The following is a 13,364-nucleotide window of genomic DNA, read 5'->3' as shown; positions in this document are numbered from 1 at the left end:
GATACCACTACAAAATCCATGTGAATAGAGATAAAAAATAACAGATCAATTGGTCTGATATGGGTAATCTACAGAACATCTAAAATAGGAAGAGATGGAGGAAGAAATATACAGAGAAATCAGGGAAATGAGTAACAAATGCATAATAATCATTGAGGGATTACAACTAATCTGAAATTAATTGGCTATAATAGATGGTTAAAGGGGATAAAGGAATAGAGTCTCTGCAATGTGTACAGGACACTTTTCTAACCCAGTAAGAGAAAAACCCAGCAAGGGAAGATTCATTACTGGATTGAATAATGGGGAATGAACCAGATATAAAAGCTAGGGATAATCAGGAAATAGTGATCATATTATAAGCTTTAAGATAATAATCAAGAAGAGCATAAACATGACAAAGACCAGACTAATAGTTTGTAGAAAAGCCCCTGAAGGGGCTGAGAATAGAACTCAGGAAAATAAAATGGATAGAACAGCATTGGGAAACTTTTAAAACACTGTTCAAAGTCCAGGAAATATCTACCTCATTAAAAAAAACACTGGCACACCATTGATGAATAAAGGCATAAAGGAAAAATTGAGGGCAAGGGAGGAGGCATACACTAAGTACATGGACAGCAAGGGAGAACAGGAGGGGGAGTACACAGATGTCAAAAGTTTGGCAAGGCAGAGGAACTGAGAGATTAAATTATCAAGGAGCATAAACCAAAATAGCAAAATATACTGCAGACACATTAATAAAACAAAAGGATGGGAATAGGGCCATTGAGGGACAGACAGGATAATAAATCACCAGCAGTGATAGCAAAATGTCAGTAATATGAAATAATTGCTTTGCTTCAGTACTTGAGGATATTAGGTGGACGTGGCATTGGAAGATGAGATTAGAAATGATATAACTGCATTTCAAATAGAGAAATATTAAATAAACTAATCAAACTCAGAGGATAAAACCCCTGCCCAAGATGGACTGTAACTGTGCATTTTGTAAGAATCTAGAGATAGCAGAGGTACTATTACACAAATGTAATAATTTACAAGAAAAGGTGTAGTGCCAGAGGACAGGCAGATAGCCAATACTATACCTTTGTTTAAGAGATAGAAAAGATGCAGGGAATTATGGACCAGTCAGCTTAAAATAGGTAGTCGGAAAACTAATGGAATCCTACAAAAGGAGCAGAAAAAAGGCACCTAGAAAACAAAAATATAATAGGCTCAATTTTGCAGTCAGCACAGGTGCTGCAGTTAAGAAGAATGAGAGATGTCATGAAAATGTTGGAAAGTCTTTGGTATGACAGTATAAATGCTGAGAAGCTGTTTCACCTGGCTGGAGAGTCTAGAACTAGGGGTCACTGTCAGGGTAAAGGGTCATTTAGGACTAAGAATCAGAAATTTCTTCACTTAAAAGATTGTGAATCTTTGGAATTTACTACTCCAAAGAGCTGTGGATGCTCAGGCAATAATCATGCTCAAGAATAAGATCAATAGATTTTTGGACACTAAGGGAAGCAAGGTAAAAGGGGCTAGTGGGGGAAAGTGAAGCTGATGTAGATATTCAACCATGATTTTATTGAATTTGGGAGCAGGTTCAAAAGGCTATATGATCTCCTCTTTTTGTTGCAAATATTTTTATTGGAAAACATTTTTGCCTGGTGCTACTTGTAGATTTATTCACAATATGGCTCACATGATCTTGTTCTGCAGATACTCATCCGTTAAATTCCTTTCAGTTTCCTTTAGATTAAAACAGCAATCCAAGTTGCAGAAAGATGCTTGTAGGAATAAATGTCTCAATAGTAATTACAATGGAGCTCATTCTCAGAAATAAGTTCAAAGAACAATTCAGTATATAAAGTGAATTTCCTTCCACTGTTTGATCAGCAGAGACACGACTTGCCAATTTACTTAATATAGTCGATTCTATATTAAGTTAGACCCAAGCTGAGTTGAAAGAATGGCTGTTTCAGGCTATCTTAAGAACGAACCAACGAGTGGTACCAGGCCCCATCTATTGTTTTGGAAGTGGACTTTGCGGAGATTAAGCACAGATTTCAGTGCAGGTGCATCAGGTACACATTGAGGTAGACCTTGGTTTTGTTTGATAGTGTAAAATGGGTGACAATGAGGCACCACATAAGCAGAAAATGCTGGAAAGGAAATACTCAGCAGGCCTGGCTGCATCTGTGGAGAGAGAAACACTATCGAGTGAGGCAGCAGCCCGTTTTACATTTTGATTTCAGTGTGTGTGTTTGTTTGAACCTTCAAACACCTTCCCTCTGGGGAATAGTATGATGGTGAGAATGATTAGCAGACTTATTATCAACCTGTTTGAACTGCTTTCTGTGGCCAACAGGTCTCGGAGCAGGACTTGAACCTGAACCTTCTGGCTTAGAGGCAGAGGTGTTATCTACCGAGCCACAAGACCTCCACCTTGATTTCAATGGAACTATTATCCATTTGACAATAAAATATAAAGAAAAAACATTGGAAACACTCAAAAGGTCAGGCTGCATCCCTAAGTGAAACATCAGAATTGTAAAATATTACTAATGCTTTAAGTAGAGAGACAGGGAAAAGGTAGGTGGTGGAAGAACAAAAAGGTCTGTATTAGGGTGGAAGGCAGGAGTGATTAAACAAAAAGTAGTAGTGTTAAGGATCTGAAATTTTTGAATTCTACATTGAGTCTGGAAGGCTGGAAAGCCTAAATCAAAATATGTGGTGCTGTTCCTTGAGCTGCCACTGAACATCACTCGTACAGGAGGTCAACAGAGAGATCAGAGTGGTGCAGAGAATTAAAACAGTGAAGGGCTGGAAGCTTCGGATCTCACTTGTGGACTGAAAGGAGCTGTTTGACAGAGATCACCCAATCTCCATTTGCTCTCACTAATGTAAGCTGTTTCATCTGGAAGGTGTGTTCGGTGCCCTGCCGGTGGGAAGAGAGATGAAATGGAAGATGCTGTGTCTCCAGTGCTTGCATGCATAGTACCAAGCGAAAGACATTTTACACTATTGCACAAAATCAGACACAGATTATTTCCTTCTCACAATGGTAAAATGCAACGGTTTACAGTTGTTCAAAGAAATCAATCTCCAAAAAGCTGGACTGCAGTCATTTGAAAAGGCAACCCTAGTGGCAGAGCACTATTTAATCCAATTGTGAAGTAAGATCCTGTCGAAATAAATGAACAGCATTGAACAACAAAAAGCCTAGGATTCAAATAGGATCGGTCCTATACAGAAGTTACATATTCATCGAATTGAACTGCTTTATTATCCACAGTTATCAATTTTAAAATGCAAGCCATATGGAAGTTCTTTAATGCAGATGCACGAGCCTCAAGTTACTGATGACTGAATGATTCCAGACAAAACACATCAATCTGGTCTTTTAGGGGGAACATATCAAGTTGTGCATATTTTTTCCCAGTATTTCAATTTGGAGTTTATTTCTGCAATTGTGTTTCAGATCTTACAAAACAAGAACAAGGTCACAGTCACGTTCTAGTTTTATTACAACTGACCTGCAGGCAAGAGTATAGAACTATTACATGAACACTTAAGATTCCATTTATGATGTTTTAAATATAGGAAGAAGTCAAACCAGTACACAGGATAAGAAATATCCAAGAGCTCTGTAAAACAATGCTATGGTGATGTTACTCAGCGAGCTCCATTTTCACAGACAAGTAAGGCAATATCCCTGCACATCAGCTTTGATATTTTTTATACATTTTCTATGGTACAGGAAAGAGAAAATAACCAAAGTTCACAATGTACAGTTCTTATTCTATTTTCACAGTTTGTGACCATTATACACCTTTTTAAAGATACAATGTAATATATTCCTCACCCTTAATAGATTATAATCTAAGATTAATATAGGAATAAATTGCCAATTTTTACAGGCATTCCACTCAAGAAGTATGAAGAAAAGTCCCCTTGACATTCTCATCAAGGTAACTTCACCACCAGTAGAATTGAACACATTAATGAATTGCCAAGCAAGGCTGGGGTGGGGTGGGGCAGAGGTGGGTCTGTGTTTTTAGTTATGAAAGCAGAAGAGGAACAAAAAAAAAATCTGCATAATTTTATAACTTTAGTGACTTATTGATCTACAATGGAGATACTTACTGGATATACTTGTCCATTACAAAACTATCACATCCCCCCAAAAAAACAAGCACACTCTCAATAGGCATTGGTATGAAAAATAGAATCTCACAAAGAATCCTTTTTGTGTAGCACAAGTCTTGGTTCATGTGTAGCTAAAATTAAAACTTTCCTGTAGTTATCTTGAGCAACAGAATTCTTCCAGACATTCAGCACCTCTGGAGCTGGGCAACCGCAGTGGTGTTGCATTAATCGGAAGACTCTGGACCTAGCATCCGAACTCGGTGACTTGTTCCTCTTACCATTTAGCAATTTTTCCTCAGTAGACAAGTACAACCAATAACTAAACCAAACAAGTGGCCAATTGGTGTTATCGCATCACTGATAAACCTGGAGGACTTCGAGGTTTACAGCAGTCACAGGTATACATTTATTTTTGCATAAATAATTTCTGGTAAAAAATAGCACATTGAACCACAATATGAGCTGTCGGTGGGCAACATTTAAGAACATCACTGCCAGGTGCTTACTGCATAATCCATATAGAGCCTGCTTTTGTCTAAGATCCTAAGACATCAATGTGTACATTTACAGACTGATTGACAAACAGGAAAACATTCGTTGCTTCAACACAAGCTTATTTTTTCCCAGCATGCCTTGCTCTTCGAGATACTGCTCAAAGTTACACCATAGTTCATTATTCTTTTCTTTAGTTTTCAATAGACAATATTAAAACACTTTTCTCAGATGTCTAGACTCATTTTCCCAATAGTTACAAAGATATTGTACATTGAATGACATGTAAGTCATGTAAAAGTTCTGCATTAGGAGAAATACCTCTTTGCAGCAAATCTTTCCTGTATCAATTTTGTTTTCATTGCAAATCTCAGTCCACACAATTTTTTGGTGAAAGACATAGTGTTCAGTTATGCCCTTATTTAAAAATCATTTCAGCTTTATTAACAGTAAAATACAGATGAATTCTTTCCTCCATGAAAGACACTAACTATAAAGCAACAGAATTAAAATCAGCAAATCTATTGCACTTTGTGAAGCAAAATTCCTCAACGTGTTTGAGACTGCATCGGAGTACTGATCAAAGTTTCCTGTTCATGTACAAGTTTCCTTTCATTGAAGACAAAGCAGATATCTAGGAGTCCTTGTAGGTGCTGCCAAAAATATTCAATGGAATGGAGGGAAAAGCTAGTCCAAGACTTGGTCTTTCCAGTACTGCACTGAAACGTCTCCAGTTTCAAACTTTTCCCTACAATGGCTGCATAATATCCCACCAAGATCCAGATTTAAACGACCATACTGGCAGCCTCCATACGTCTATCCCGAAAAGGCAATAACTATCTTTGATCCAGATAAACTCTCATGATGACTTGGGTACTATGAGAAGGACGCTTTTCGAATGGACAATCGTGGGCAGACAAAAGAAAATGGAACACCAATTTTTATTGCACGGTCTGTTTGAGCAAGTTAAAAATACACTGCAATGTGTCATAAAACAAATCTTTACACCTTGATTTCTTTCAGCCATATTAAGGCCAACTTTTCAGCAGCAGAATCAATCGACGTACATTGGGGAAACAGGGGTTGGGGGCATTTGATCCAAGATTTTGCAAACATAATTTGCAACGTCCACCCTGCGCTCCTCGTACATCGAGATGAAAGGATGTTTCTGAATAAATGAAAATAATAGCATGTATTGGATATAGAAATCACATTTCTTCCTGCAATCAAAATTGCAAGATTCATGCATGATTCGATCTCTTAGCAAAATTCCATCACTAGCAGTGGGTTGGTTTTAAGTTTCACAAACATTTCTACTGCTAACTGCAAAGCTCCTGCTGTTCTAAAGAGTCACCCATTCAGCATTTAACATTAAACTTTACACATTTACAATGCAGATAGTAAGCTTAAGATTCCAGCAGTACTGACAGTTTAAAATTTGAGGGATATCAGTTTCTCTGAATCATGTCACAATGCTAAATTAAGACTTTTTCCTCAAACTTGTGCTCATTCGGATGTGTGAAATTTACAGCAGTAAAAGGCCTTAATAATTTTTCTAAAGTGGATACAATGCTCCAGTTGAGGCCCAACAATGATTTATAAAGATTCAGAATAACTTCTTGCTTTTATACTAAAATTATAAAGCCAAGGATTCTGCTTGCCCGCTTCTTTGAAAAAGCACAGCCTTCATAATTTCACCTGCCGAAGATTTGTGCACATACACCCCGCAGGTCTCTCTGTTTCTGCACCCCCATTAAACTTCACCATTTAGTTTATATTGCCTCTCATTCTTCCCTCCAAAATGCATCACTTAACACTGCTCTACATTAGATTTTATCTGCCACCTGCCCGCCCATTTCACAGATCTGTCTCCCCTCCTCACTCTTTACAGGTGAGTTTCATGCCACTTGCAAACTTTAGAATTATTCCCTGTATACCCAGGTCCAGGTCAGAGACACAGATCAAAAACAGCAGTGGTCCTAAGACCAATGCCTGTGGGGACACCACTTATACCCCTGTCTGAAAAACATGTTTACAATTATCCTTCGTTTCTCTCCTTTAGCCAATTTCAATTCCACAATGTCACTTAAACACTGCTAGCAAGTCTAGTATATGGCACTTTATCAATCTTAAGAAGTCCATATACACAATATCAATTGAACGCTGACTTTCCCTATTACTTCCTTAATTCTCTGAAAAATGATTAATTCAATCACCACCAGGTCATTTAAGACATCTTAAGCTCAAGTTTTCCTCAATTTTAGCATTAAAAATGTTCAACAAGAACAGAAAAAGCTGAAAACATACAGGTCAATCAACAGTTTTGTGTCGTGTGCATACCTGAAACAGGTAAACAATTTGATCTCTCCACATATGCCAATCAATTGCTGTGCGGTTACTTATTGTTTCGTATTTCTAACAATGGCAATATTTTGCTTTCTACTTAAAAAATTCAATGTTTTAAGACAATGACAATCTGCTCATTCAGAGAACTGGTGCAGATATGACAGGCCGAATGACCTCCTCCTGTGCTATAACAATTCTGTGATACAGTAAATATTGCACCGAGGGTGCAGGAGTTATCCATATAGCAAACAGAAACACCCAGCGGGTCTATCAGCTTTTGTGAAAAGTAAGAGAAGCTGGTGTTATTTTTAAGACTGACCAGATAACAGGATCAGACATCAATTTTTACATTGGATTCAGGGGAGAGGGAATGGGAGAGAAGAATGCATAAAGTAGTTCGGAGATTATGTTAGCTTTGTGGGGAGGCAGCTGTCACTGCCTGATCAGAAACTATTCAGATGAAGTTTGTTTAACTGGTTCACAATATATTGGAAATGTAAATATGCAAATCTGCAGACCCATGCTAGACAGAGGAACATAGAAATTTTCTCTCGTGGCCAGGTATCCAAGCAAGCAGTTGAACAGAGGACCATGAGAGTGCTGTTGGTATCTTATTTACCTCAGCGATAAAGGTAATTGATATTCTAATCACCTGACTAATGCAAAAAAAATGACAAGAGGAAACCTGCCTGTTGGAGAACTTGAGCAACTTTTGAGTATGGGGTTTCCTTTCATTGAAAGTTTCTTGCTTTGATTGCCCATTTTGGGGGAACATTTCTCAACTCAAAGATTCTGGATTCCTTACTTCTGAAACAGCTTAAATACTTTGCATACCTCTTTGACCAATCTTTTGGTCACCTGTCCTAACATTTCTTGATGCAGCTCAGTGTAAAAGATGGTCAAATCACACACCTGCGAAGCATCTTGCAGTTGGGGGGGGGGGGGGGGAAGGTTCAAAACATTAAAAGATTCAATATGAATCCAAGTTGTCATGCAAGTCAAATGCAATGCTAGGTACTTGCCATGAGTTTTTATAGTTATCTCCCATGTAAATAAATTAGTTTAATATAGTCTGACAGCATGGTCCATGCTGCATTTTAGGAGTGAAGAGGAGCACATTGTCTGATGTGTAAAATCAAAAAAGGGATTGACTGTTACTTCTGAGGCACACTTTTTGTTCACATGAATCAAGAGTGTTGAGAATAGGACTGAACTGTAACAGAGATTAATTATGTGCAATTGGAGATGGTTTCGGTATAAGCAACCTTAAAAGCTGCACAATCACAGACAAAACTGAAGTTGTGTGACACTGACAAACTGAAATTTGACGAAGTGGTGGTCTGTCAATAGAAGAATGAACAATTATCTCACACTAACAAAGACAGATGCTTGTGTTTTTCTGCCATTATGGCAGGTCACTCACTATTCTGAAAATCATTCAAAATGCATACTAAAAATACAAGATAGTAATCTTTATTTTATATAATCCTGTTGGCTACAAATAGAAGCAGAATGTAAATTTAGGGCTTGAGCAAAAATTGCAAATTAAACTCACCAGAAGTTCTTTATACTTTGGCCTTTTGGACTCGTCCTTTGTAAGGCTAGAAGAGATGCAAACTGTTATGTACATGGAGGTAAGTAGCACGGTATGTTCAGCCAATGCTTCAAATGGAAGTTTGGTTACATGGCAGACGTTATTGACAGTTAGCAGAAGTCATTTCTCTTCTTCCTCTCCCACCAAAATTCCCCCTTCCCTACTGAAGGTGTCAACTCTGAAGTATGCTTTCACAAATGCCAACAGCTCTAAAGTAGCATGTCAGATGACCCTTCTTCAAGAGTGATCCTAGACACTGTTGGCAGATTATTTCATAAGGACAGCTTCTTTGGTAGCGCCTCCAAGGCCTGCCTAGAAGGGCAAAGTGTATAGGAACACCAGGACTAAAAGTTCCCCGCCATTTGATTTTGTCATATGTTGTTTTAATCAGAATCTTGGAACTCCCTTTCTAACGACATTATGGGAGCACCTTCATCACACGACTGGATTTCAAGAAGCAGCCCCACTACCAACTGGGATAGACAGCAAAAATTGCCAGCCTTGCCAACAAGGCAATGAAGAGGGGTCTCTAGATTATTTGGCCCCTCCCTGGAGGGCTGACTCCAATTATCATGCTCATCATCTGCCCCAGTTTAGATAAACTAACTCAATCCAGTCCAGGGATCTGCACTACATTGATATGTCTGTCCAGGGCATTCTACATGAGGTTTAAAAATGTAACATAGCATCTATTCCTTGAAATCTTCCCAGGTTGCATATCTTCCTTTACCAAAGGTACTGGATGTGCCCCTAAACCTACACTGGGTGCTGCTCTTCAGTCAGTCCTGAGGATGGGTGAGCAGACCAAATTGGCTGCCTTTCAGGGGACTTTTCACTTTTGTAGAAAGCAGCGGGGTTCCAACACACAAAGTATGGCTGGTATAAGAAATCTGAGTCTGATTCAAGCCCCAAGTTATGTAACTGCCACATAATTAAGGGTATAGAAACAAAATACATTCCAAATGGATGAATTCTATATTAAGTAATGTTGCTCAGTGGTGGTTTTGAAGCATGAATAATTTACCAAAGAGTGTGAATCATCTGCAGGTTTAGAAAAACAACATTCAGTACTAGACATACTGTCAACTCTTTCCTCAAATGTAGTGGGTGTCTTTTTCCAAGATCAAGGGTAAGGTTATAGTGATTGTAACAAATATATCTTATACACTGACCAGTAATTTATCATATTAGTCCTTGAAGCATTTTCATTAACAATCTGTACTCCAAGAGCCCTTGTGTGAGCTCAATCAATTAATTGGTCCTCTTCAATGTTACTTGGAGATAATTTGTTCTTTGTAAACTGGGAACAGAATTTCTTAAGGGCAGTTTGAAACATGTACGTACACATTTTCATTACTGCTAAAGTGAATCCCAAACCCCAGCTCAAATTTTATGTGGCCACCAGGTGGCAGAAAAAATGTTTATTCTTCTGAGTTTATTCAGCAACAGGGCTGGATTAAGAGCAACAAATACTGAAATTGGAACAGAAAAATCAAGGCAGCATGGAACTCATAACTGCCTGCCTGCAATGAAAAGTGTTTAGATCTTCACTTAAAAACTGATGCATTTTAATGACAAAATTAACAGGTACATTGCAACCTAACTATCTCCCAGATCTGAAACCCTCCAGAAACAAATTTATTTTATTCCAAGAGCATCATTTTAAGAAGATAAGAAATAGAAGTAGGCCATTTGGCCCCTTGGGCCTGCTCTGCCATTCAATTAGATCATGGATGATCTGACTGTGATCTTACCCACCACCCCACATGCCCCCCAACACCAACCAGCCAGCCATAACTCTCAACTCCCTTGCAGATCAAAATCTGTTTAACTCAGCTTGGGGTTAATGCAGCAATCTTGCAGATCTTTTTATTAGGCTATAAGAGTATGAAGAATTAAAATACTGTAATATCCAGAGGCTAGGGCAAATGAAAAGTTTTAATTCAGAGCATCACAGGAAGCTCTCATCTGCAAACAGACCACCAGTGCTGTAGACAACACCATTTCCAGTAATAGCACTACTTTATATTCAATATAAAATCACAGCAGAAGCTAACAGAGCAGTCTTCTCACTTCTCAATATGTAGAAATAGAAAAGCTAACTTTTTCTATGTGGAGTAAATCAAGAGTTCTTGTTAAAAGAAATGTTCCAGAGTTAGAATATGGTACATTAGTAACATGAAAAAAAACAGAAGAGCACTGGGACCGGGAGATAACGGGGTCTTGGAAGGCAAAGGGGGGACTACTTGAACTGCAGCTTTTAATTTTTAATTCTACAGGACAGCGATTATAAGATAGTCCTGATGGCTGAGCAACTTCATGTTATTAGAATATTTTATTATCTTAGTGTAGGCAGGAAGTTTAAAATGGCTAGCCCAGTACAGAGTGAAGGAAATGAAATGTACAATCAAAATTGGGAAAATTCAAAAAATATTTCATGCCCTGCCAACTTCACAACCAAGTCCTCCAGAATGGGAAAAGCTGCTTTCTTAGTTTCAAAGTTCTTAAGGCAATTTTTAGTGCTTTCAAAATCAGAATCAATACTGTTAACCACTAGATGTGAACATTATAGCAGAAAAACGGGCGGGGAAACCTGGCAGTAGCACGGAACCAGCATTGGTGGCCAGAATTCTGGAGCTCTTGGGTGGGTGGTGCTGTGAAGACACAACTACCCATCATGAGCAACCACACCAACTTTGGACAACAACCCTGGAGGCAAGTCTAATAAACTAAGAGCAACAGAAATAGGCCGTGGCAGCAAAGCGCAAAAGGAAGAAAAGTGCTACTCAAATGAAAGGGCACAAACTGAATGAGGCTTTATTTTATTTGAAACCACTTTGCATCATTCTTACCACAAGTTAACAAAGTTGATGAAGCTGGGAGAAAACGCTCTCTCTTCAGAGTTGCAAAGCTGTGGGGGATCTCCTTTTACTACCTGGGTTAGTTGATCAAATACACTGTTCCATTTTGGATATGGGAATCGTCCAGTGGCTAGTTCATACTAGAAAACAGTAGAAAAATACAGGTTATTTTAAAAAATGTAAGTTATTGAAAAATAATTTATGCTAATATTCTCAATCTTTCAGCATTCCGTCTTGTTCAAAAACTTTTATTTATATAGCAACTTTAGCAAAATAAAACGTTTCGAGGTGCTTATCTTTTAAAGGTGAATATGGAAATTTAGATTCCAAATATTACAATAATTTTTGTTTCCAGTGCACTTATTCAATTTAAAATTGTTTAAAAGCATAGCAGACACTTTACTTACTAATGTGATTCCCAAACTCCAAACATCTGATCGCACATCATAGCCTTGTCTTGAAGCACTTGGATCTATTCTTTCAGGCTTTTTTTGGGGAGGTGGGACAGAAAAGGAGAAAAAAGGGAGGAGAAAAAGATACTTTATTAAAACCAACTGTTGCTCGAGTAACTAATTTGAACGATGACTCAATTTTAAACTAGACAGAAATTCTATTTTGAACAAAGCTAGCACATACTTTCGTATAATTACAGATAGGGCTTGAATGTTAAAAAACCTATTTGCTTTGGAAGAGATCAGAAAATACATCTCCCCCATTCTCCATTTAAGAAATTTAATTGCCTCTTCAGGATAATACACTGGATAGTTGTCTCCAAAGTGTATATAAATGGCTGGGGTTGACTTCCCCTCCGGGTTTTCCCACCAAGGGAAGATCACCATGTCTCCAATTAGCCACTCCCCCAATGGCCTGGCCAAGATCATGAAGTCTGCAGACAAACTTGAACCCAGATCTTGTTGGCATAGTAAACTAAACGGACAACGCCAAAATGTTACCAGAATCCCTCACACAGTAACCATTTATTAAGTAAACATATCTGTTCAGCTCATAGCTCGGAGATGTTTGGCTGTACAGTTCACTGAAGGTACAACATTGCTGAATTGCAGATGTAGCCTAAACCAACATAAATATTAGAACAGTGAAGTCCTACAGTTCTGTAACATCAAAATCTCAGAACAATAACTGGAGGTATGCAGGACACAATTCAAGTACATTTAGTACTACTGGGGGGTATTGGAACAGATCTCCATTTTTGACACAGTGATAAATCAGGCATAGGGAACATCAGTTACACAATAAAGATTCCATCTTCCAACCCCAACATCAGTAAAGCACTCCCTACACCATAAGATTGAATTCTTCCAGTCCTCACGCCAGCCATCCTTGAGACATCTATAAATGCTTCCAAATTGTATCTATTTGTGTGTGCTCTGGACTGGTGCCAACTCATTTCTTGTACGATCCTTTCACGCAGCAGATGTGGCTTCCTAACAGTCTGAGTCTCATTTATACCTATCTGGAAGCCCAGCAAGCTAACCCACTGTAACTCTGGTGCAGAATTAATCAGAACCTATACCTTCAGAGCCATACCTCTAATTTTAGGGTGTTTAAATTCGGTTGCCCACAAGAGTGGCATTCTGATAACTGTTATGCTATTTGAAACACAGCCAAATTTTCTAAAATACTTGTGTTTTGCCCACAGTTTCCAATACTGGCTGGTCTTCAATTTGTTACATACTGTGTTTCAACTGTGCCACAAGATATCAAGAAGCAAAATGTATGAACTACATTAACTAAACATTTTAACATGCTGCAGCTTAATGCTAAATAAAAACATTCCATGGTCTACAGCTGAAATATGAATCTTTCCTCCCTAGATGCTAACAGGTTTCCTGCATATTTCTAGCAATTTTCTAAAAAAAACATGATTTTGCCAATTCTTTTAGTGTTTCTGAAGGCTAGAAGGTGCTAAAAAG

At 38.2% G+C, this 13,364-nt stretch overlaps 1 protein-coding gene across 4 annotated transcripts in view; it reads right to left on the bottom strand.

Annotated features, from left to right (window-relative positions):
• Window positions 1–3,491: 3,491 nt before the first annotated feature.
• The window catches only part of map2k4a (mitogen-activated protein kinase kinase 4a), a 159,343-nt gene continuing 149,470 nt past the window's right edge, over window positions 3,492–13,364 (bottom strand). For all 4 annotated transcript variants that reach the window (XM_041216864.1, XM_041216865.1, XM_041216866.1 and 1 more), the window contains 4 exons: window positions 11,838–11,915; window positions 11,422–11,570; window positions 8,531–8,576; window positions 3,492–5,797 (listed from right to left, as the gene is read on the bottom strand). In XM_041216864.1, coding sequence (XP_041072798.1) covers window positions 5,684–5,797; window positions 8,531–8,576; window positions 11,422–11,570; window positions 11,838–11,915 — 387 coding nt within the window. In that variant the 3' untranslated portion in view covers window positions 3,492–5,683. The remainder of the gene's footprint in view (window positions 5,798–8,530; window positions 8,577–11,421; window positions 11,571–11,837; window positions 11,916–13,364) is intronic.

Source organism: Carcharodon carcharias, chromosome 22, assembly GCF_017639515.1.
Source record: "Carcharodon carcharias isolate sCarCar2 chromosome 22, sCarCar2.pri, whole genome shotgun sequence".
NCBI lineage: Eukaryota > Metazoa > Chordata > Chondrichthyes > Lamniformes > Lamnidae > Carcharodon > Carcharodon carcharias.
The sequence above is the reverse complement of the archived record's forward strand: the minus strand, read 5'-3'. Positions and strand labels throughout refer to the sequence as shown.